General features: G+C 32.7%; 2 protein-coding genes across 2 annotated transcripts; both read left to right on the top strand.

Moving 5' to 3' along the window:
* Positions 1-2,470: 2,470 nt before the first annotated feature.
* Positions 2,471-5,873, top strand: LOC133326888 (golgin subfamily A member 6-like protein 6). The gene is made up of 6 exons (XM_061535501.1): positions 2,471-2,483; positions 2,607-2,794; positions 3,083-3,380; positions 3,451-3,586; positions 5,032-5,169; positions 5,537-5,873. The coding sequence occupies exons 1-6, from the start codon at positions 2,471-2,473 to the stop codon at positions 5,871-5,873; spliced, it is 1,110 nt and encodes a 369-aa protein (XP_061391485.1).
* A 3,805-nt stretch (positions 5,874-9,678) lies between these two features.
* On the top strand, positions 9,679-21,141 carry LOC133326877 (polyadenylate-binding protein). Its single transcript, XM_061535490.1, has 3 exons — positions 9,679-9,869; positions 19,227-20,729; positions 20,806-21,141. The coding sequence occupies exons 1-3, from the start codon at positions 9,704-9,706 to the stop codon at positions 21,063-21,065; spliced, it is 1,929 nt and encodes a 642-aa protein (XP_061391474.1). The 5' UTR covers positions 9,679-9,703; the 3' UTR covers positions 21,066-21,141.
* Positions 21,142-22,200: the final 1,059 nt, after the last annotated feature.

The raw sequence follows: 22,200 nt of genomic DNA, 5'->3' as shown, positions 1-22,200 counted from the left end.
TTTGTAAAAAAAACATGTCAATTTTGTTATATAAAATTAATGTTTAAAATTAGGTTTAGTAAATACATTTAGTTTTTTTTTATTTTTTTATTAAAAAATATATATCACATATTAAAATCGACAACACCCTAGCATTATATATCTATAATATAAGTGTTTAGATTTAACTCAAAAATATAATCTTAACACAAAAAAAAAATACTTTTTGTAAATTAAATAACTTTAATTACTTTTTTTTTAATTTTCAAAATTTCCTTGTAAAATATTTTTTTTATATATTTTTTTCAGATTTTATAGTTAATGTTTTTTTATTTTATTTTCAAATTTATTTAATTTTTTTCCACTACAACATATTGCAGACATACACACATGTATATGTGGTTTTGGTGGTAAAATTACAATAGGATTACTCTCTACATATATACAAAAAAAAAATAATACAAAAAGAAATAAACAATAAAAAAAATATGAATAAACATTTTTGTGTACCGAAATGTACTGTAAACTAAATATTGTTGTTTAAATTTTTTATAAAGGGAAATAGAAAAATATAGCGACAGATGCTGAGGTGAAATTGTTTTCATAAAAAAATGTGGGCTCAGAAACGGAGCAGCACATTTTTTCTATAGAAAAAAGATTAAATTTAAATTTAGGCGATTGCGATCAAAACAATTATTTATTGTGTTATCACTTCATAGTGAATGCCGTTATTTGACGTTTACAATCTAAACCGCTACTTTTGCGTGTTCCTCTTTTTCCGCAAGCAAATCAACGGTCTACAATGTAAACCATAAAATGACGATATTCACTAAGAAGTGATAACACTTATTGTGTTGTCACTTCTTAGACAACGTATATAAAATAATGACGTATGGGCACTGATCGTTCTACAGCATAATTTTCTTCTATAGAAAAAAGATCAAATTTAAAATGAGACGATTGCGATCAGAACAATTATTTATTGACTTATTGTGTTATCACTTCGTAGTAAATATCGTTATTTGACGTTAACAATGTAAACCACTACTTTTGCGTGTCCCTCTTTGTTCACACGCAAAATAACGGTCTACATTGTAAACATTAAATGATATTCACTTTGAAGTGATAACACAATAAATCGGTACAACATATATGAATTAATGACACATGGTCACTGATCGTTCTACAGCAAAAGCCATGGTATAATAATAGAAGGTAACAGCAAGTGTTGTTGTACAAAAAACGATACAACAACCACATGGAAATTTGTTGTTGTAAGTTCTACTAGTGTCAACTCATTTGACAGAAAAATGTAAACAAACAAACAAATTATCATCAAATTATTTTTATTTTCAAAATGAAATATTTTCGAATCCTCAAAATAAAAATTGAAAAACATGAATGAAAATATATCAAATTTATATTTCTATCGCTTCCACATCTTTCCTATAATTGAGCCATTGCCATATATATGTGTAACACATATGAAAATGCTGGGAATAGCGAGTTATTCCTCGAAGAAAGATTCGCTTCCTCAAACTTTCCCAGCAGGCAGATTAAGTAAATTGAATACGAGAGCACATTTAATAAATAACAATTTCAAATTGTATGCTTTCCCAATTTTGGGTGATTTTAAAAAACATAATTTGTCAAATTTATATTGACACTAGTATTACGTTGGAATCAAATCAGCTGGGATTTGCTGTTACCTTTTATAATTGTACCATGAGCAAAAGCTGAAAACCAAATTTTTGTCTATAGGAAAAAAACCTCAGGAGTTGGGGACCTTGTGTATTTATTTTTATTAAAAAATCGCCTCAGAAGCTGAGGACCGATTTTTTCTTTCAAAAATATAGCCTCAGAAGCCAAATTCTTCTTTCAATTGTAACAGATGATTTCAGTTGCCTACGCCACAATATACAAAAACAACAATAATAGCCTAGACAGACGACAGCCTTAATTTGCATTAACAGCCTTAATTCAAATGAACTTGTACATTATCCTCATTTTTATGTGTTGTTAATGCACAAAATCAAACTGAATTTATACTGAATTAAGCAATTTCAATATGGCAATGCTGTAGAAAATAAATAGATTGCTGTCAAATTTGTTTACGTTTACGAAAATAAAAATTAAAAATAAAGACAAAATTCAACATTTTTTCAAATTTGGAGCTGTTTTATCTTCATTATAGCTGTTAGTTTTCCTTCCTGCCATGTATCAATTTCAAAAAGATGTAATCCTAAAAAATATTGTAAAGAAATTTTTATACACAGACAAACAATAGTTTTGAAACAAAAAACTGGTTCATAAATGAAATTTTATTTTTAATGCAAATTAAGGCTGTCGTCTGTCTATGGTATAAGAAAGCCATAGTAACCACATTTCATACCAACATACCTTGACTTGTTTTTATATTGTTTGAAATATTTTTTAAGATACGTGACAGACGATATCCTGGAAAACAAATTTTCCAACTTGCATCGAAAAAATGGATAATGATGGTAAGTAATTTTGAAATAGCAAAAAAAAAAATAACAAGACTTTTTGTATCATTGAGGAATGGGATAATTTGTTCCCATTAATTTAAATTTTCAAAATATTGATGTGTCTTGTTTTTTCATTAGAATTATCTTTGGAACGTATGACCCAGGTCAATAGTGTTTTAAGAATTCTCACCGAATCCATAGAAAAACTGAAAATTGCCCTGATTTTACCGCATCTTTTTGAGAATCCGATTATGTTAGAACAATATTTGGATGAGACGGGTTATGGTGTCTGTCAAAAACTTATTCAGCAATACATTAAGGAAAGGGTAAGCAAAGAAAAAGAGAAGATGAAACTTTAAATACCAAAGGAGTTAAAGTCCTTATCATGGACCTATATTCTATTTTTGTTTGTTAAAAAGCGTTTAGACTACAAAACCCACTCGATTTTTAATGCCAATTCCTTAGCCTATACATCACAAATCCAGTGAATTATATTTGACCTATACGCTATATAGAATTGACATTTGAGATCGAGTGGATTTCGTAAATCTATACACACTTTAGGTAGTGTGTACCGACAAAATACTCAATCCTCTCCCTTATCCCATTTGCAGAAATTGAAAATCTCTACTTTGCCATCCAATAACGCCACCGGCGGCGCACCTTATTTAGATTATCGTCTCATTAAAATTATCGATTACTGTCATGAAAATTACAATATTCTGGATTACTTATTACCCCACATGCAAAATGATCTGTCGCCCCAAGATAAATCTCTACTCGATGCATTCCAGTTACTACGCGATATAAGTGAGCAACGTTTAAAAAAATACGCCATTGCGGAATTAAATAAAGAGAAGCGAATTCATGAAATATTTCATGAAAATGAAATGGTAAAAAAGAATATTCAAGGTATGTTAAGATCACTAATGATGTTGCTTGAAAGTTATTAACGGATTTATTGTTTTTTTTTAACTTCCAGTTACCCAACGCCAATTAAAAAAGCAACGTATCAATCTGCAATGGAAACTGGCCGCCAAAGAGGCAATGATACAAAAATACGAAGAGAGTCTGTCTTTTCGCAAATATGATAATAATGTGAAAATTAAACAGGAAATGTAAGTTGAATGAAATCGCCTCAGAAGCTGAGGTACGATTTCTTTTTTTAATTTTTTTCATAAAGAAAAATTCGGCTCAGTAGCTAAGGGAACACCACATTTTTTTCTATAAAAAAAACAAATCTGAAATGAGACGATTACGATCAGAACAATTATTTATTGTGTTATCCCTTTTTAGTTAATATCGTCATTTGATGTTTACAATGTAACCTGCCAATTTTGAAAAAATGAGGGCATTTTATGTCATATACAAATAACAATGATGTGTTTATTTCACTGTTACGTTACAAAAACAACAACAATATATGACAATGCCACTTTTGTGCGCCTCCTTCTTCAACAAGATCAAATTTCAAATGAGACGATTGCGATCAGAACAATTATTTATTGTGTTATCACTTCATAGTGAATAACGTCAATTGACGTTTACAATGTAAGCCGCTATTTTGCGTGTTTTTCTCTTTCTTCACACGCAAAATAGCGCTTTAAATTGTAAACGTCAAATAATGATATTCACTAAGAAGTGATAACACATATATATCAATTACTCACGGTCACTGAAGCTGATGGCCAATTTTTTCTGTAGAAAAAAAATGTCTCAGAAGCTTTTTTCTATAGAAAAAAATGCTACAGAAGCAGAGGACGAAATTGTTGACTATTAAAAATCCTCTGAAGATAAACGTCGTATGACGACATTAAATAAGAAGTGATGGTAGTGGTCACTGCTCGTTCTGGAACAGAAACTTGTACCTAAATTTTCTTCTAAAGAAAAAAAATGTTCTCAGAAGCTCAAATATTTTTTCTTGAAAAAGAGCCTTTGAGGACAAAATGTTTTCTATAGAAAAAATATGTTCTCAGAAGTTGAAGACCAAATTTTTTCTATAGAAAAAAAATGTCCTCAGAAGCTGAAGACCAAATTTTTTCTATAGAAAAAAATGTCCTCAGAAGCTGAAGACCAATTTTTTCTATAGAAAAAAATGTCCTCAGAAGCTGAAGACCAAATTTTTTCTATAGAAAAAAATTTCCTCAGAAGCTGAGGACCACATTTTTCTATAGAAAAAACATTACCAATTTATTTTCTATAGCAAACAAATCGACTCAGAAACTGAAGACCAATTTTGTTTTCCTTTGAAATATATGACCTTCCAAACTAAGGACACATTTTTTCTATAAAATGTCTTCAGAAGTTAGAGACCAAATTTTTTTCTGGCCTCAGAAGCTGAGGACCAATTTTTTTAGAAGAAATGTCGCCTCTGAGGCTGGTAATCAATTTTTTCTATCGAAAAAAAAACCTGTAAAGCTGAGGACAAATTTTTTCTATAGATAAAAATGACGGCAGAGGCTGATAACCAAAATTTTTTTCAATAGAAAAAAATTCTAATAAGTTGGAGGGTAGTTCTATCCGATACTCATCATATATATTTTTTTAATAGCATAAAATCTAGTCGCAGTATTCGACAAATTCATGCTGCCAGTGCTGTCAAACAAAAGGAACTGCAAGAGGAATTGGAGCAGATCAATGCGAATTATGAAAAGGTGCTCAAAGAGAATTTGAAGCAGGAAAAAATTGCCCGAGATGAAAAGTAAGTAGATATGTAAACGGGTGAAATTTGAACAAAAGCTTCGATACCATATATATGTCCAAAAGTCAAGGTTTGTTGAGGCCTTTCTGTCCAATTCGATACACTTAGAATATGCAAAAGGCCAGTTGAGAGCTTTTTGTCGACTTCAGATACTCAGAGAAGCTTCGGAATGAGGTCTGGTAGGTAAAGTGAAACCCAAGTTCTCGATTTAGTCGTAAGTCTGTCTGCCTGGGTTCGAACATATACACTCATCGATAGTTTCCTTCGAGCCTTTTGCCCCCCAAAAGCACCTGCTGACAGTCCGCTGACAGTCATTTAAATATTGACAATTTTCCAACCTAACCTCTAATCTTGTTTTCCTTCACAGAAACAAACTCCTCATCCAGCTACAATCGTTAATTAAAAAATTCGATCAAACAATTGGTGATAAAATTATCGAAAATATGAATTTACAAGAGGAATATGAGCGACAAAAGCAGCTCTACGATGAATTTATGCTCGAATATAGACGCGAAGAAGAGGAATATAATCGGATTGTACGCACCAAAGAAGAGGAGGAAAAACGTAAACAGGAAGAGAAAATCTTGCTATTTATGATGAATCGGGCCGCGAGAACTATACAGCGTCGATGGTTACGTTTTCGCAAGCAGCGTAGCCGTAAACAGGCGAAAAAGGGTAAAGGTAAAAAGGGCAAAAAGAAATAAAATTCTAGAATCGTTTTGGAAATTACTACTTTGTATTTGCCAGTAAATAAAAAATATATATTTTTTCGAAATCATAAACATTGATTTTTATTTCACATTTTATCGGCTGCCATTTGGAAAAAAATTACATTTCGCTCGCTCGCCTTCAAAAGTCGGAAAAGAAAATTTTTGAAAAAAATATTTCACATTTTTTTGGTGCTATTTATTGTCTCGCAAAAAAGAAATGTTTTGATGATTAAGAATAAAAAGAAAGAACGCTGATAATTTCGCCTCCAGATGAAATTACAATAATTTTTACTTCGAATATTTTTCGAAGAGAAATTCCCAAATGACTTGAAGCAAAAATATTCAAATTTGTGTTCGGTTTTTTGTTGTTCTGTGTTGTGCTGGAAAATTTCTAGAGATTTCTATTTTACAAAAAAAAGACTACAATTTATCTCTCATTTGGAAACTGTGGAAGGTAATGTATTCTTTTTTTTAATATTTTCAAAAATTTATTGCCAATATATTTTGTAAAATAATGAAAAATGCTATGCTAAAATATCGAATTTTATTTCTAAAATATTTTTCTATTTATTTTATAAAAATATGTTATCTAAAAAATCCATCAATTGATAAAAAACACGTCTAATGTGAGTAATATGGTTGAAAGTAATCGGTATTTGATCACTGTTTTAATCAGTGTTGGCACAATATTAGTTGTGTTGCTGAACGTACAAAATAGTACTATATTGTACAACTTTTACAAAATAGTACTATATTGTACTATTTTTGCTAGAAAAGTCATTCGAAAAAGTATTTAGTTTTCAACTTCTGAGAACATTTTTTTCTATAGAAAAACATTTGGTCTTTGAGCTTCTGAGAAATTTTTTCTGTTGAAAAAAATTTGATCCCCAGTATATTAGGACAATTTTTAAATATAAACCAGTGAGCGGAGCAGTATCGTCGGACGGGGCCGACCATACGATACCCTACACAACTACCACGGAACTCAAATTTTCTGCGGATGTTTATTCCGAGCCTGAGCAATATTTTGAGATATTAGCATCCTCTTGCCCGATTAGAGGTAAACAGCACATCTTCTTTACACTGACATATTTTCCGTGGGTTGTGTTGTGATGTTCGGCTTTCATTTCGACTCGAAAATAACACAAAAAATTAAGTTTTCGGTCCACTTCAATCCAAAATTATCATCTGATCATCACCGAAAATTATAGGCGTTGTCCTTGACCATAACTGGAACATTTCAAAGCGATCAGCGCTATAGTTCCGCGCTTTAGAGTGATAATGGGTTACTAAATAATATACGGATATGGAGATACCTGTAAATATTTAGGTGTAACTCCCATATCCGAGCACATACAACAATATAATTGGTATTAATTTAAAGGTCAACCACTCCTCTTGGATATAATATCAACTTTTCGGGTCTATGTCATTCAGGGGTAAATATATACGCCCCAGAATAAAAATTTTGTAATTTTTCACACAAAAGTCAGGGCCAGCAGGCATGCTTTGATAAAGATTCTTTGGCCGGATCCCCTTCTCCATGCAAAATTTCACGATGTTCGGACCATTATTGCGGCCTCTGGAGCGACCAGAAAAACCGACAAAAATTTAGTATTTGGTCAATTTCATCCCCTAAATATTAACCGATCTTTCCCAAAAACAATAGGGGTCTTCATTGGCCAGAACCCATCCTACATGCAAAATTTCGTGAAGATTGGTCCATAACTGTGGCCTGTATCGTGTTTACAAATTATAATGGACAGACGGACGGACGGACACACATGTCTAGATCGACTCAGCTAGTTGAGATATGACGATGAAGTATACCCATCGTCATATCTCAACTAGGACCAATATTTCGCGGCGTTACAAACTTTAGGGGCTGCACAAAGCTATAATACCCAGACAACATAGTTGTGTAGGGTATAAAAAGGGTCCTCAGATTTTGAGGCCATTTTTTTCAATAGAAACAAGTTTAGTCCTCAGCTTCTGCCATTTTTCTATAAAAAAAAATGGTCTCAGCTTCAGAAGAATTATTTATTGTTTTATCACTTCATAGTGAATAACGTCCATTGACGTTTACAATTTAAACAGCTATTTTGCATGTGAAGAAAGAGAAACACGCAAAATAGCGGGTTATATGATATTCTCTAAGAAGTGATAACACAATGAATCGATAACTCATGAAATAAGTGTACATGTCACTGCTTGTTGTGGAACAGAAGTTGGTGACCAATTTTTTTGTATAGAAAAAAAATGCCCCAGAAGCAAATTTTTTCTATAGCAAAAATGCCACAGAAGCAGAGGACCAAATTGTAGACTATTAAAAATCCTCTGAAGATAAACGTCGTATAACGATATTCACTAAGAAGTGATAACACATATATGAATTAATAATGACACACTGCTCGTACTGGAACAGAAACTGGTAACCAAATGTTCTTCTAAAGAAAGAAAAAAAAATTGGTCCTCAGCTATTGAGGCCATTTTTCCTATAGAAATGACCCTTTTTTTCTATATAAAACAAAATCAATTATTTTTTATTAATATTAATTTATTATAATTAATTTAAGTTTTTATTATTTCGTTATAATTTATTTTTGTTTTTCTTTATTATTTTTTCTAATAAACACCCGCCCGTTTCATTTTAATTACCATCATCATACGTACCATGAGTTTACCAACACTGTTTGGCTCGTGCCAGCACTAGTACCCACATAGAGGTAATCAAGTACTTGCATTGCACAGTCTCTTTCTTTTCAATCCGACTACAAACGAGTCGAGTCCGTTTTGGTGAGCGGTCGTGGAGTTTGTAGCACACGGCTTGTCGTCATCACATTTTTTGTGAAAAATTAAAAAAAAAATATAAAAAAACAAAAAAAAATTATAAAAATAAAAAAACAAAAAAAATTGTAAAAAGTAGCAAAAAAATCGAAAGAGTTAAAAACGTAAGTGCACAACGACAAGGAAGAAGAAAAAGATCATGAACAGACAAAAAAATTCCAACAAAATTAAGTTGTTACCAGACATTCTTTGAAAAAAAAAAACGAAAAAAATTATGATGAAAGAAGCAAAAAGACAAAAAAACGTGGTGTGGTCGTCGTGCCAGCAGTGGCAGTAGCTTTAAAATGGAAAAAGAAATGAGTGAGCGTGAAAGATGTATGGAAATTTGCTTTGTGCTAGAAAGAGATGGAAAAATCGATTCAAAATAAAAATGTGTGGTGTTGCAGCAGTTAGAAGAAGAAAAAATCGAATGTTTATTGTTTTGCCAATAATTTAATGTTTTTTGATGGAGTTTTTCTTTTTCCAACTTCCTTGCCATTAAAATTGTGAATTGCATAGAAATTGTAGTGGTTTTCTTGTGCCCCCGTTCATAACCATGGCAATTCATGTTCTTTCTCATCATCGTCGTCTACCAAAGAGAAATGAAGAGTGAGTGTGCTGTGCCTGCCTGCCCTTGTTTACGTGTGTGTATGAGAGAGTGTATTTGTGATTGCGACAGGAAATCAACTCACTCATTTCTTTTAGCAGCACAGCTACCAAAAACATAACTAGGGTTGCCATTGCAGCATTTTATTTGTGACAACGGCCACCCGCCCGCCACTTTTGTAAAATATCTTATCATCAAACGTAGCTGTTTTTTTTTCTTAATTTTTTCCCCAGAGATATATTAAAAAATTAATGTTATCTTTTTTTTCTTATCTCTCGTTACAGTTTCTTTTAAGTTTTTCCTTTGTGTAGATTTTTGTTTATACTTTTTTCATCACCTTATCTCTTTTTACATCATCAACAAAAGTAAATAAACGGACTTGAAATAAAAAATGGCTTCTCTATATGTGGGTGATTTACATCATGACATCAATGAGGCTGGACTTTTTGATAAGTTCTCCTTGGCTGGCCCAGTGATGTCCATTCGTGTTTGCCGTGACATCATAACTCGTCGTTCATTGGGCTATGCCTATGTTAATTTCCAACAACCAGCTGATGGTAAGTGTATTTGTTGTTGCTTTGTTTTTTTTTTATTATTTTCATACATTGTTTATGTGTGTGTGTGTAGTTGTAAGTATGTAATTACCCAACAAACCAAAAGTATTGAGAATAATATTATATTAAGCTTACCAACACAAGCATAAGCTTGAAAAAGTCTTGAGATAATCTTGATAAATGTTTATTAATAATTGTAGAAAAATCAAAACGGAACCCTTATGATACAATTACTTGTGTAATATTACTATAAGCTTATTCTTGCAATTGTAGAATAAGCTTACAAATGTAATTTTATCTTAACTAGTATGTATAAAGGTTACTCATCTCAATATACAACTCTTGAGAAACATTTGTGTACAACAATAGTTTATCAAGCATAGTTGAAAACTGTTTGTGAAGTCAAATTTTAACAACATTTTTGTAATATTACTAAAAAAAGCTTAAGAACAACTATTATTATAAGCTTGTTCTCAAGTGGTATTGAGATTTGATTACTGAATGGTATGTTGGGTAAGTTTTCCCCCATTTGGGATTTTTTTGCAATTTTTTCCATGGAATTTGCAATGTTATCGCTTTTGTGTGTTTACAATATTGAAAGCAAGAAAAAAATGTATTCGTGTCGTCCACCACAAATTGTGAATCATCCAAAACCTCGCCTTTATGACGACGATGATGTGTAAAATCTAGAAATAGGGATTTTTTTTTGTTTACAAAAATTAAAGAAAGAAAAAAAAATGTGATGAACTCGGAATTTTGTATTTAGGAAAAAATGAAAATTTTCACATGGAAATTTATAAGATTTTTATACATTTTTATACATACATAATACTCAGGGAAGGTTATTATTTTTCATTGAAAAATACACGCACTTTAATAGATTCTGAACTATTTTTTTAATCCAAACTTGCTAGTAGACTCTGAAGAAATTTTTCAAAAAATCCAAACCTCTTATTTGATCGTTTTTTTGTTTTTAAATCCAAACTGTTAATAGACCCTGAAATAGTTTTTCAAAAAATTCAAACTTGTTATTTGGCCATGAAATCATTTTTTTTTTTTAAATCCAACCTGTTTTTTATTTCTTTAATTGTCTGTTTATATAGACTGAAAATTTTAAATTCGAACTGGTTAATAGACCCTGAAAAGTATTTTTTTTTTTTATAGTCACGCCTGTTATTAGACCCTGAAATGATTTTGTAAAAAATTCACGCACGGTATTAGACACTGAAAAAAATGCATTTTTCATTATAATTTCATAGTTCGGATTCTTATTATTTGTTGTGTATAGGGCCTCTGGGCTTCTGCCCATCCATTGTTTTTTTTAATATGGCAGAAATTATAATTTTTTAAGCATTTTCTATATAATTATTCCTTTGAAACAAAAATTGCGCGTTAATTCATTAACAGCCAGCCAGCTCTCATATTAAACAGCTGATGATCAGGGTTATATAGTTTGAATTATGAACAAACATAGAAATTATGGAAATGCTGAGAATTGATGTGTATTATGTATAATGTTAGTTGGGGAGAGGAAATTATATTTTCTATCACTCCTCTTCTCCCTTCTAGCTATTAACCCTTTCTCTGAAACCTTCTTTGTCTTACCTTAATTAATAAAATTCTTTCAAGATGTTGATAAAAGTGACAAATATGTTTTCTTCTCTCTCTGTAATTGTTGACATTCGGATATAGTCCTCATATAACGGTACCCCCAGTATTTTCATACATGTTTTACAATAGAATTGGCTCATATTTCATTTTTTTGGTTCCCATTCGGTGGCAAATCCTCCTATCAAAAATTTTACACAAACATTTCTTCACAACAAAAAATTTAAATTAAAAACATTTTAACTAATTTTTAGCCAATCACGTTCTCTTTCCGCTTAACCAAAACTATTTCCATAATATTAAAGTTGATATTTCGAAAGAGCAGACCGCCAACCACCACCTCTCTACACCTCTTTTTATTTTTGTTGTTTTGCATATGGTAGAAAAACCTACATTTTTTTTTAAATTCAAACCGTGACTTAAAAGTGCAATTAAATAGTCATTACCTTGTTTGTTTTAATGTTGTTTTTTTTTTTCGAAACCAGTAATGGAGAAAAAATTGCGACTGACACTGGCCACAGCAACAAAATTGCAATGCAAAACAAAATGAGTTTTGTTACCATTCAACCATTACTAACAACAACTATAGCGTTGTTGTTTTTTAATTCGGTTTAACTGTGATTTGAATACGATTAAGGTTGAATATTTTAAATATGTCTGTCGCAAGTGTCGTACATATATATGAGGGTTGACAACAGACATTTTTGTTTTTAATAAAAATGCCATTATTTTGAAAATAACAGTAAATGTATACTAGGGTTGGTTTCTCCCTCCATGGGTTTTAATTTTCTTAAGTATTGTTTCTAAATTCAAACCATTTCGTTGTTATGAATTGTACCGCCTTTTTCTGATTATCAATTTTGCAAAACATCATGTCTTTTTTTTAATTCCATTATCCTAACAATGGAGATGAGCTACATTTCAAATTCTCACACATTTGTTTTTTTTTTCTCCTAAATTGATCTTTTTTTGAATTCCAAGAGAACCACCACCAACCATCAATTCAAACATTCATATGAATTGGGGTGATTAGGTTTCGTTACTCGTTCATATTCCATCACAAGTAATTTTTTTCTTTTACTTTTGTTTACCCAGTTGGAATTTCTTCTATGGAAATATTTGTTGTTTTATTTTAATTTGTTCCAGTGTATGTGTGCTGCTTTCGGATTCATTTCTTTTTTTGCACACGTTAACATTATTCTTTGTATGTGCAGCTATTTAGAAAAAAGAGAGGGGGGCTATTATTTTTTCAAAAGATGAAAATATGTTGTTCTTTTGTTCGGTTGTCATGCAATTCCGCCTTGTTGTTTGCTGGCACTTCTTCTACCTTCTTTTCATTTTCAGTTCACAAAACTGAAATGAAAACCGAAATGAAACTGGTTTCGCTTTTATTTATCATACAAAGCCAAAATAACCCGACCAGCATTACTGCCTTTTTTATATATTAACGTCGTGGCATAGTTTTAATTTGTTTTTTTTTCTGGCAATATTTTTTATTTGTTACCTTAATATGTGTGTGCTCCCAGTGCGTTTGGATGATGACACCACTTTTTGTTGTTATTGTTGCGGATTTCTTCACTTGCATTTTCTATGCTGGAAAAAACGTGATTTTTTTTTTTAATATTTAAACCTTTTGGGTATTTATGATTAAATATTCATGAGCTATACATACCTTTGGTGTTGTTGCCAACCATTGTTATTGTTGTTTTTGCTTTTGTTTTGTTGTTACTGGCCCACCTCTTAATTGAGTTTAAATACCATCACATTCTGGCTGTGAATAATTTTTAATTTGTGACTGGGCCATTCAGATCATCCATACACACAATAGATTGTGAAGAAGAATAAGCAGCATAGCATCGCTAATTGTGCGATATATATTTCAATTTATTTATTTTTTTCATAGTTCCAGATTAGTTTGGAATGTATGGCGGCACATGTATACATACATACAAAAAAAAAAAAAAACACATGTGTTGTATGTGGCCATAAGGAAGTGGCATTGAATATATAGGTATAGGAGGTAGTTTTTTTCAGTTGCTGTTGATGATATAGTCTACCAATCGTTCGAGTAGTATTGTAACCACCTAATTAAAGGGCTTATTAAGGATCCACACGTTTGAAAAAAAATCTATAATTACCAAAGATTTTCTATTTAGGAATTGTTGTGTGTAGGGCCGCCCCTGATCTGGCCCATTCATTGTTTTTTTATTGTTAAATATGGTCGAAATGTTAGCGCCTTTTTTAAGCCATTCCTTTGAAACAAAAATTGCGCCATAATTCATTGGCAGCCAGCCGCCACCTCTCAGTACTAAACAGCTGATGTATGTTTAGCAGGGTTCTATAGTCTGAATTATGAACTAACATAGGAACTATGAAAATGCTAATAATTAAAGTGTATAGGAATAGGTGGAAGAGAAAATTATCGTTTTCTTTATTCAATTTCCCCTTTGCAAGATTATTGGGTACTGGATCAATGTTCTAGATAAAACCTACAAAACAATGGTAAATGTATAATCCTCCAGGTTTTAGAAACGGAGTTCCCTTACTTCGCACAAATATGAATATCTTCGCACAAATTCGAATGTTTTATGACATGCATTCTAGATGTCCACATAAATATGAATGCCCTTAAAAGGTCCAAATACATTATAAGGGATCTTCTATAGTTTGGAAAATTTATTTAAAGACTTGCTTGCAATCTAGAAGTCACACTAAATTACTAGGAGTCGGTATATATACCGAGGAACTTTCTAGAAAATTACGGAGCCTTCTAAAGATGTCCGAATACGCAACAAGAATATCTCATTTAGATCCAAATACACCATAAGTACTTCTCTATTGTTCCAAAAACACATTCAGGAACTTGCTTACTATCTTATTATTATGAAGAGCTGCCCATAGAAGTCTGAATATCTTATATGAAAATCTCTAGAAGTGAAAGATAACGGTTCGAATATATTTTGAGGAACTTTTTAGATGTCCTAATACATAATGATCTCTAATATGCCGAAAGTTCGAATAAAAAATCCCAGTAAACCATCAGACGCTCTCTACTCACCCAAATACCTTACAAGTAGTGTTCGGAAAGTCAAACTAAGTTATGAGGAGCTTCCTAGTGGTTGACATACATTATGAGGAAACCTCCAATAGAGGTTTTGATCGATTATTTTTATTTTGATCTCTATAGATGTTCTTTTAGATGCTGTAATAGTAAAAAGGGACATTTTTAATTATGTAAAATTATGTATGAGAAGGAGAGCTATAGGAAATTCGGTTTATTGTAAATTCCTCACATCAATATCACCGTTGTTTTATATTGGTTACACATTTTTATTATTTTAAACGATTTTCTATTTTTTCTATGGTTGAATTTATTTTAATTAATTTTTACTACATATATTGTTGTTGTTTAGGTTAGTTGTTATTTTTTTACATATTTCCAAGGCCATTCATTCGTCGCGAGTTAGGCGTTTAATAGATGATGATAGTCCAGTCCAGTTGCTGCTGATGATGTGTGCAGTATATTAAAATATTTCTTCATAGCTATTTTGTTGCTCCAATGAATTTATTTTTTTTTTTCAGTTGACATGAAAAACACAAAAAATCAAACTGCGCAGTTATTTAAAGTCTGTGTTTTTTGTCCAATCGAAACTACGTCTACAGTTTTTTTGGTCTTTTGTTATTCGGTTAAAGATATTGAACAAGTCAGGGGGCAGCAATTGTATATTTTGGTTTATTGGTGGGTAACTTTCACCATTATCTGCTGTTGTGAGTGACCGACCGACCCCCTCCCTCCCGTATTTTTTCTTTTTTTTTTGTAAACATGTGAATGGATTTTTTCATGTCATTGGTAATTTTGGTTGGTTAAATTTCGTTGTTTTCTGTTTTTAACATCAAGACACACACAACTTGTCTACAAAATGCGCGGAGGTCATTGTCCCCTCAGTCAGTAAAAACCAGCAGAAGCAGTCGCCATCAGCAGCAGCTACTATTATAACTTGATATATTTCATATGATAAAACAGCCAAGCCAATGTAAAACATAACCTCCTTAATGAAAAGTGAATGTACTTTTGACGTTTCTTTTTGTTGTTGTCTGCCTGCCTGCCCCCTCCCCTCATACAATTTGTTTTCTTATTTTATTACATTTGCTTTTGTTGTTGCTTTGTGCTCTGTCTCTTTTGTTGTCTACGCAATACGGTCTTTGTTGGAAAGTCTTCGATTTCTATAAAAAAAATTGTTTTGATAACGACCAAGAAATAAAGAAAAATTCCAACATGTGCTTGTTGGAGCAGCAATGCATGAGTTTCGTTTTCATACACAAAACAAAATGTTAATTTATTATTGATGATAGTACACTTTTATTTTCAACCAATTTTTATAAAAACCTGTATTGTCTTTATTCTGTTCATTTGTTTTTTATAAACCTTTTATGGTCTCTACATTTAATTTTTAATAAGGGAGCAAATTTGATTAGGTTTTTTTTGGGTCTCGATCTTTCTACAACACAAGGTAGGCACATCAGACTAATTTGCTTCCGACCTGCAGTCTATATTCAGACCATTTTATATAAAAACCTGTGTAGTCTTTATACCGATCAATTGGTCTTTATAAACCCTTTATGGTCTCTACACAGCCCAATTTGTCCTTTTTATAGGTATGGTTTCTATGCAGACCAATTGGTCTTTATGAAGAACTGTATGGTCTCAGTGTGTGTAGTAAACTCGTAGATGCCATCCTTGCTGCTTTTAAACGTTTCCACGTCTTCCGAGTCTTACTCGGCCAACGTCTATCACCTCAGACCTTTGTGTAAAAGCAATAGGTCTGCTACAATAACTGATTTTAATATAATGGAATAAGACGACAGACGTTGCCCGGGTACCAATCGGGGTACATTCGGATTATATATCCTTTTGTGTTCCTGAAACCATGTGGTTTTCCAGGTGCTCATTGTTCGACCTTCGGTGTAGCATCAAAGCCTTTAAAGAGAAGCCATTAATGGTAGCCCTTTTTGGATAGATATTTTCAATACTTGCCGGGAGCTATATCTTGATATAAATACAATACACAATTTTTTCATAAAGTAGGACGTCGCTATGGAAATTGGCTATGCGGGAGATGCATTGTCACAAAACCAAAAACCTTTCTTTACCAAAATCCTCTAAAAATGCGCGCCAAACTTGAGACATGATAACTAAACAGGTGTCATATTGTTAGGGCTCCATAGGTTGGTTTTTGATCCTTTGCATTGTGTGTTTTTTCTTGTTTTAGTCAAACTGATGATGACGTATATATATTTATATGTTATATGCCAGAATTTCTTTAATTATCCAATTATCCAATTATTAGGGCTCCTTAGAGCGAAAAAGGGCAAGTGTCACGTACTATTTAAAACATTTAAGAAATTCGTTAGGAATCGCATCATTTCTCTTTTACCCTATAAAAAATGTGTAATTTTATTATTAATTGTTTAATTTAGTTTGTAATTAGCCAAAATATGTATTTTTTGCTTCATTTTGCTTAAACAAATCGCACTTCTTAAGATCGACAATGCTAATTGATGTTATGGCTCATTAGATCGAAAAAGTTAAGCTCTATAGTAAAATAAAAAAAAACATGTTAGGACATTATAGAAATTAAAATTCCATTTGTTTTCTCCTTTACTAAGGCGAGGACAAATTATTTTCTTCCGATTTATTTGCTTTTGCAACTTATACCCATTGATTGGTTGGATATTATATTCACTTTCAACCAATTAAGATTCATAGTTGCTAGATAAATTTATTGACTTGACTTACCATGTTGTAGTCCAGCTTCTCAAGGACACAACAGAAGTAGAAGAGTTACATTATAGGAAAAATATATATACATATTTAGTATTTCTTGTGCAATTTATACCCATTGATCGGTTGATTTCTATATTTCCATTTCAAACGATTAAGATTCACAATTGCTAGAGAAATTTTATTAGCTTGACTTACCATGTTGTAATCCACTTGAACCCGGACACAACAGAAGTAGAAGAGTTACATTTTTTCGGAAGGGACCATTTTGAGTATTTGTTATGCAATTTATACCCATTGATCGGTTGATTTTTATACTTCCATTTCAAACGATTAAGATTCACAATTGCTAGAGAAATTTTATTAGCTTGACTTACCATGTTGTATTCCACTTGCACCCGGACACAACAGAAGTAGAAGAGTTACATTTGTTTATGGAAGACATTATTTTGAGTATTTTTTATGCAATTTATACCCATTGATCGATTGATCTGTATTCAATTTTCAATCGATTAAGATTCACAATTGCTAGAGAAATTTTATTGACTTGACTTACCATGTCATATCCTATATTTTTTGCTGGATATAACAGAAGTAGAAAAGTTACATTTTAGGAATATAAAATTTTTTATAATAAATTTTTTATATTAATAGGTTCGTTCGTTTACTTTCCCAGTAATATTTACTCAGTAAGAATTTGCAGAGAGTAAATACGAATTTTTCCTTTTCAAGAGAGAAAACTGCAAAAAGTAAACGAACAACATCCAGTAAAAAGATTGTTTCGACACAGCTGATTAAAACAACAAACAAATTGGCGCAAACTAAAAAACAGCATTTTTATTAGAAAAGTGGATAACAAGCGGAAAATTGATGTTGTTTGTTCCCCACCAACATTTAAAAGGGTTGTGACCTGTTATTCCTGTATCTGCAATTGATATTGGGGTGGACATAACCGATGGTGTTCCAGACATGTTAGGGATGCACACTTTTTTGTTTGGATTTGGAACCTAAAAAAGCGTTCGCCAATTACTCTTGTATTACCTTATTTTTAAATACTTGCGTTTTCTTCATCCATTTTGGAATTTAATGATACAAAATCAAAATAAAATTCACAAAACAATCAAATTTCTTGAGAACAATTTTTTGTTTGTTTACAAAACATAACAAAACAACTGATTTAATATCTGATGATGGTGCAAGAAAATTCATACTGAGTAAATTTTTCCTTGTAAGAATTTGCAAATGCTCTGTAACACAACAATCAATCTGCTCTCTCAACTCACTCTCTTTTGGGTAAACGAACAACATTTTGTAATGATTTATACAAATATTGAGTAAACGAACGAACCTAATAAGAGCAAATCAATGAGTAGGGTACTTTAGATCGATAATGGAAATTGCTATTAGGGCTTTTTAGAGCGAAAAATAGCAAAGGATTATCCACTTTTATCCGTATCCAATTGTTGAAAATTTATAATTTTGAGTATTTTTTATGCAATTTTATACCCATTGATCGATTGATCTGTATTCAATTGTCAATCGATTAAGATTCACAATTGCTAGAAAAATTTATTGACTTGACTTACCATGTCATATCCTATATTTTTCTGGATATAACAGAAGTAGAAGAGTTACATTTTCTAAAGAAGGGACAGAAATAAAGTATAGATATGAATTTGCAATTTATACCCATTGATCGATTGATCTGTATTCTATTTTCAATCGATTAAGATTCACAATTGCTAGAAAAAATATATTAGCTTGACTTACCATGTCATATCCTATCTCTCCTGGATATAACAGAAGTAGAAAAGTTACAGAATTTATTTTTATATTTTTTTTTCTTAAATCTTAGGTAATTTGATTTTATATAGTTTTATAATTATTTTAAAATAAAATAATAAAATATTCTTTGAAATTAAATTTACTAATTTGTCTCCCATTTTTTGTTTTTCGTCTTCTCCTTTTAGCTGAACGTGCTTTGGACACCATGAATTTCGATTTGATCCGCAACAAACCCATTCGCATTATGTGGTCTCAACGTGATCCCTCATTGCGCCGTTCCGGCATTGGCAATGTTTTCATCAAAAACTTGGACAAGAGTATCGACAACAAAGCCATCTACGATACATTTTCCGCCTTTGGCAACATTTTAAGTTGCAAGGTGGCCACCGATGATAAGGGCTCGTCCAAGGGTTACGGTTTTGTACACTTCGAAACTGAAGAGGCCGCCAACAGTGCCATCGAAAAGGTCAATGGTATGTTGTTGAACGGCAAAAAGGTGTACGTTGGCAAATTCATTCCCCGCAAGGAACGCGAGAAGGAATTGGGCGAAAAGGCCAAGCTCTTCACCAATGTCTATGTCAAGAACTTTGCCGAAGATGTTGATGATGAAAAACTAAAGGAAATGTTTGAACCATATGGTAAAATTACCAGCTACAAGGTAATGACCAAGGATGATGGTAAAAGCAAATGCTTTGGTTTTGTGGCCTTTGAGACCACCGAGGCGGCCGAGGCTGCCGTTGAGGCCCTTAACGGCAAGGAGGTTAGCGAGGGTAAGACCTTGTATGTGGCTCGTGCCCAAAAGAAGGCTGAACGCCAACAGGAACTCAAGCGTAAATTCGAAGAATTGAAGAAGAAACGCCAAGAGTCGGTATTCGGCGTCAACTTGTACGTCAAGAATTTGGATGACACCATCGATGATGAACGTTTGCGCAAGGAATTCTCCTTGTACGGTACCATCACCTCGGCCAAGGTTATGACCGATGAGGAAGGCCGTTCCAAGGGCTTTGGTTTCGTGTGCTTTGTTGCTCCCAATGAGGCCACCTGTGCCGTCACCGAATTGAATGGCCGCGTCATTGGTTCCAAGCCATTGTATGTTGCTTTGGCCCAACGCAAGGAAGTGCGCAAGGCCCATTTGGCCACCCAATATATGCGTCACATGGGTGGTATGCGTATGCAAACCTTGGGACAGATTTTCCAACCTGCCTCGGCTGGCAGTTACTTTGTCCCCACCATGGGTCCAGCTCAACGTTTCTTCGGCCCTCAGGTACCCACCGCTATGCGCAACACCCCACGCTGGGCTGGTCAGGTACCACGTCCCGTTGCCGGTGCCCAAGGTGTGGCACAGGCAGCCCCCGCTGCCGGTGGTTTCCAAAACCCCGCCATTCCCGGTGCTGCCGGTACCCAATATCGTCCACCAAATGCTGCAGCTGCTGCTGCTCGCGGTCAACAACAAGGCGTACAGGGCGCACACGCTGGTGCGGCTAATAGCATGCGTAATACTGGCGCTCGTGCCATTACCGGACAACAGACCATCCCAGCTGCCAATATGCCAATGGCTGGTGCCCCAATGCCCGCCGGTGGTGGACAGCAGAGAGCTGCCAACTACAAATACAACACCAATGTGCGCAATCCAGCTGTACAACAGGTTCCTGCTCAGCCTCAGGTTCAACAAATGCATCAAAAGGGTGGTAAGTTAGGCACAACAACAACACAATAGCTGTAACAACAATGTTAATTTTTTGCCTTGTCTTTGTTTTCTTTTAGGTCAAGAAAAGCTGTTGGCCTCCATGTTGGCCAATGCCAAGCCCCAAGAACAAAAACAAATCTTGGGTGAACGTTTGTATCCCATGATTGAACGCATGCACCCCAGCATGGCTGGCAAGATCACCGGCATGTTGTTGGAAATCGAAAACTCCGAGCTGTTGCACATGATCGAGGATCATGAAGCCCTCAAGGCCAAGGTTGAAGAAGCTGTTGCCGTTTTGCAGGTTCACAATGTGCGCGAAACTGTGCCTACCAACTAAACAAAGGAAAAATTTGCAAGAAACCAAAAAAAAAACTAAAACAAAAAATATTTTGAAAACAAAAAAATAAGCACTACAAAAAGCAAAAACAACAACAACAAGAAAAACTTTAGTAGCAAACTCTTCACAAAATGGAAAACAAAACCAATCAACAAATCCTCTTACCTATAAAAACAAAGCTCAGCAAAACAAAACCTCCTCTTTCAACGGATAAATTTTTAATGGAATTAAAATTCCTATTCTTTTTTTTTAATTATTCATTTTTTTCTTTTTGTTTTATAAAAATAAGCATTTTCTAGATTTTGTCTTAACAAACATTGAAAATCTACTATTTACTTTTTTCGCTATGTTTTTGATTTTTTTTCCAAAACACCATCCCTTTTTCCCGCTTTCATCTAATACTTTAGGCAAGTGAAGAAGAAGAAAACAATATGCAAGCGCTATCAGAAAAAAGAAACCAATCACCAAACGGCGGAATTTTTTGTTGTACTACTGGAAGAAAAAAATGTGTAACAACAACTTGAGATTCGTTCAAACCAACTTCGAACCTTTTTTCTTCTTCTCCTCCCCTCTTCCATGTTAAAAAAATAAATAAATTCATTTAAAAAACTTGCTGAGAAATATATATTTTTTGTTGAAAGCCCACACTTTGAAAAATTAAAAAAAAACCAAACAAAAAAATTGCAAAAAAATCGAAAAAATTAAAAACTAAAAATTGAAAACAGTTACAAAATGAAAATGCATAAAAAATATTGAAAAACAACAACAAGAAAAAACCTAAAAAACAACACAAGGAAAAAAAGATGATGAAGAAGAAGAACGATTGATTTTTTGCTACTTGAAACAAGAAAACATTGAAAAAAAATTCAATACAAAACAAAAAAAATAACTTTGAAAAAATCCACAAAAAAATCGTAAAATGCCATTAAAAACCTTAAAAAAGTAACCACAACAACAACCAACCAATACAAGGTTAAAATATACATTTTTTGAAAAAATAAAACAAAAAACAAGAAAAATCCAAATAAAAAAATCGCAAAAAATTTGCAAAAAAATTTATTGAAAAAATACAACAAAAAAAAAACAAGTGTTTTAAAACAAAGCAAAAGAGCCTAAACTACAACAACAACACCCT

Source organism: Musca vetustissima, unplaced genomic scaffold, assembly GCF_032173495.1.
Source record: "Musca vetustissima isolate MV318-11 ecotype Yass unplaced genomic scaffold, APGP_CSIRO_Mvet_v1 utg6219, whole genome shotgun sequence".
Taxonomy (NCBI): Eukaryota; Metazoa; Arthropoda; class Insecta; order Diptera; family Muscidae; genus Musca; species Musca vetustissima.
This window is presented reverse-complemented; position numbering and strand designations above follow the sequence as displayed.

What these genes read in the sequence shown, in the direction of transcription:
- LOC133326877 (XM_061535490.1), top strand. Translation starts at nt 9,704, where the DNA reads ATGGCTTCTCTATATGTGGGTGATTTACATCATGACATCAATGAGGCT. An exon ending in TTTCCAACAACCAGCTGATG is followed by an intron (nt 9,870 to 19,226) that starts GTAAGTGTATTT and finishes TTCTCCTTTTAG; the next exon opens with CTGAACGTGCTTTGGACACC. An exon ending in ACAAATGCATCAAAAGGGTG is followed by an intron (nt 20,730 to 20,805) that starts GTAAGTTAGGCA and finishes GTTTTCTTTTAG; the next exon opens with GTCAAGAAAAGCTGTTGGCC.
- LOC133326888 (XM_061535501.1), top strand. An exon ending in GGTAAAAAAGAATATTCAAG is followed by an intron (nt 3,381 to 3,450) that starts GTATGTTAAGAT and finishes TTTAACTTCCAG; the next exon opens with TTACCCAACGCCAATTAAAA. An exon ending in AAAATTGCCCGAGATGAAAA is followed by an intron (nt 5,170 to 5,536) that starts GTAAGTAGATAT and finishes TTTCCTTCACAG; the next exon opens with AAACAAACTCCTCATCCAGC.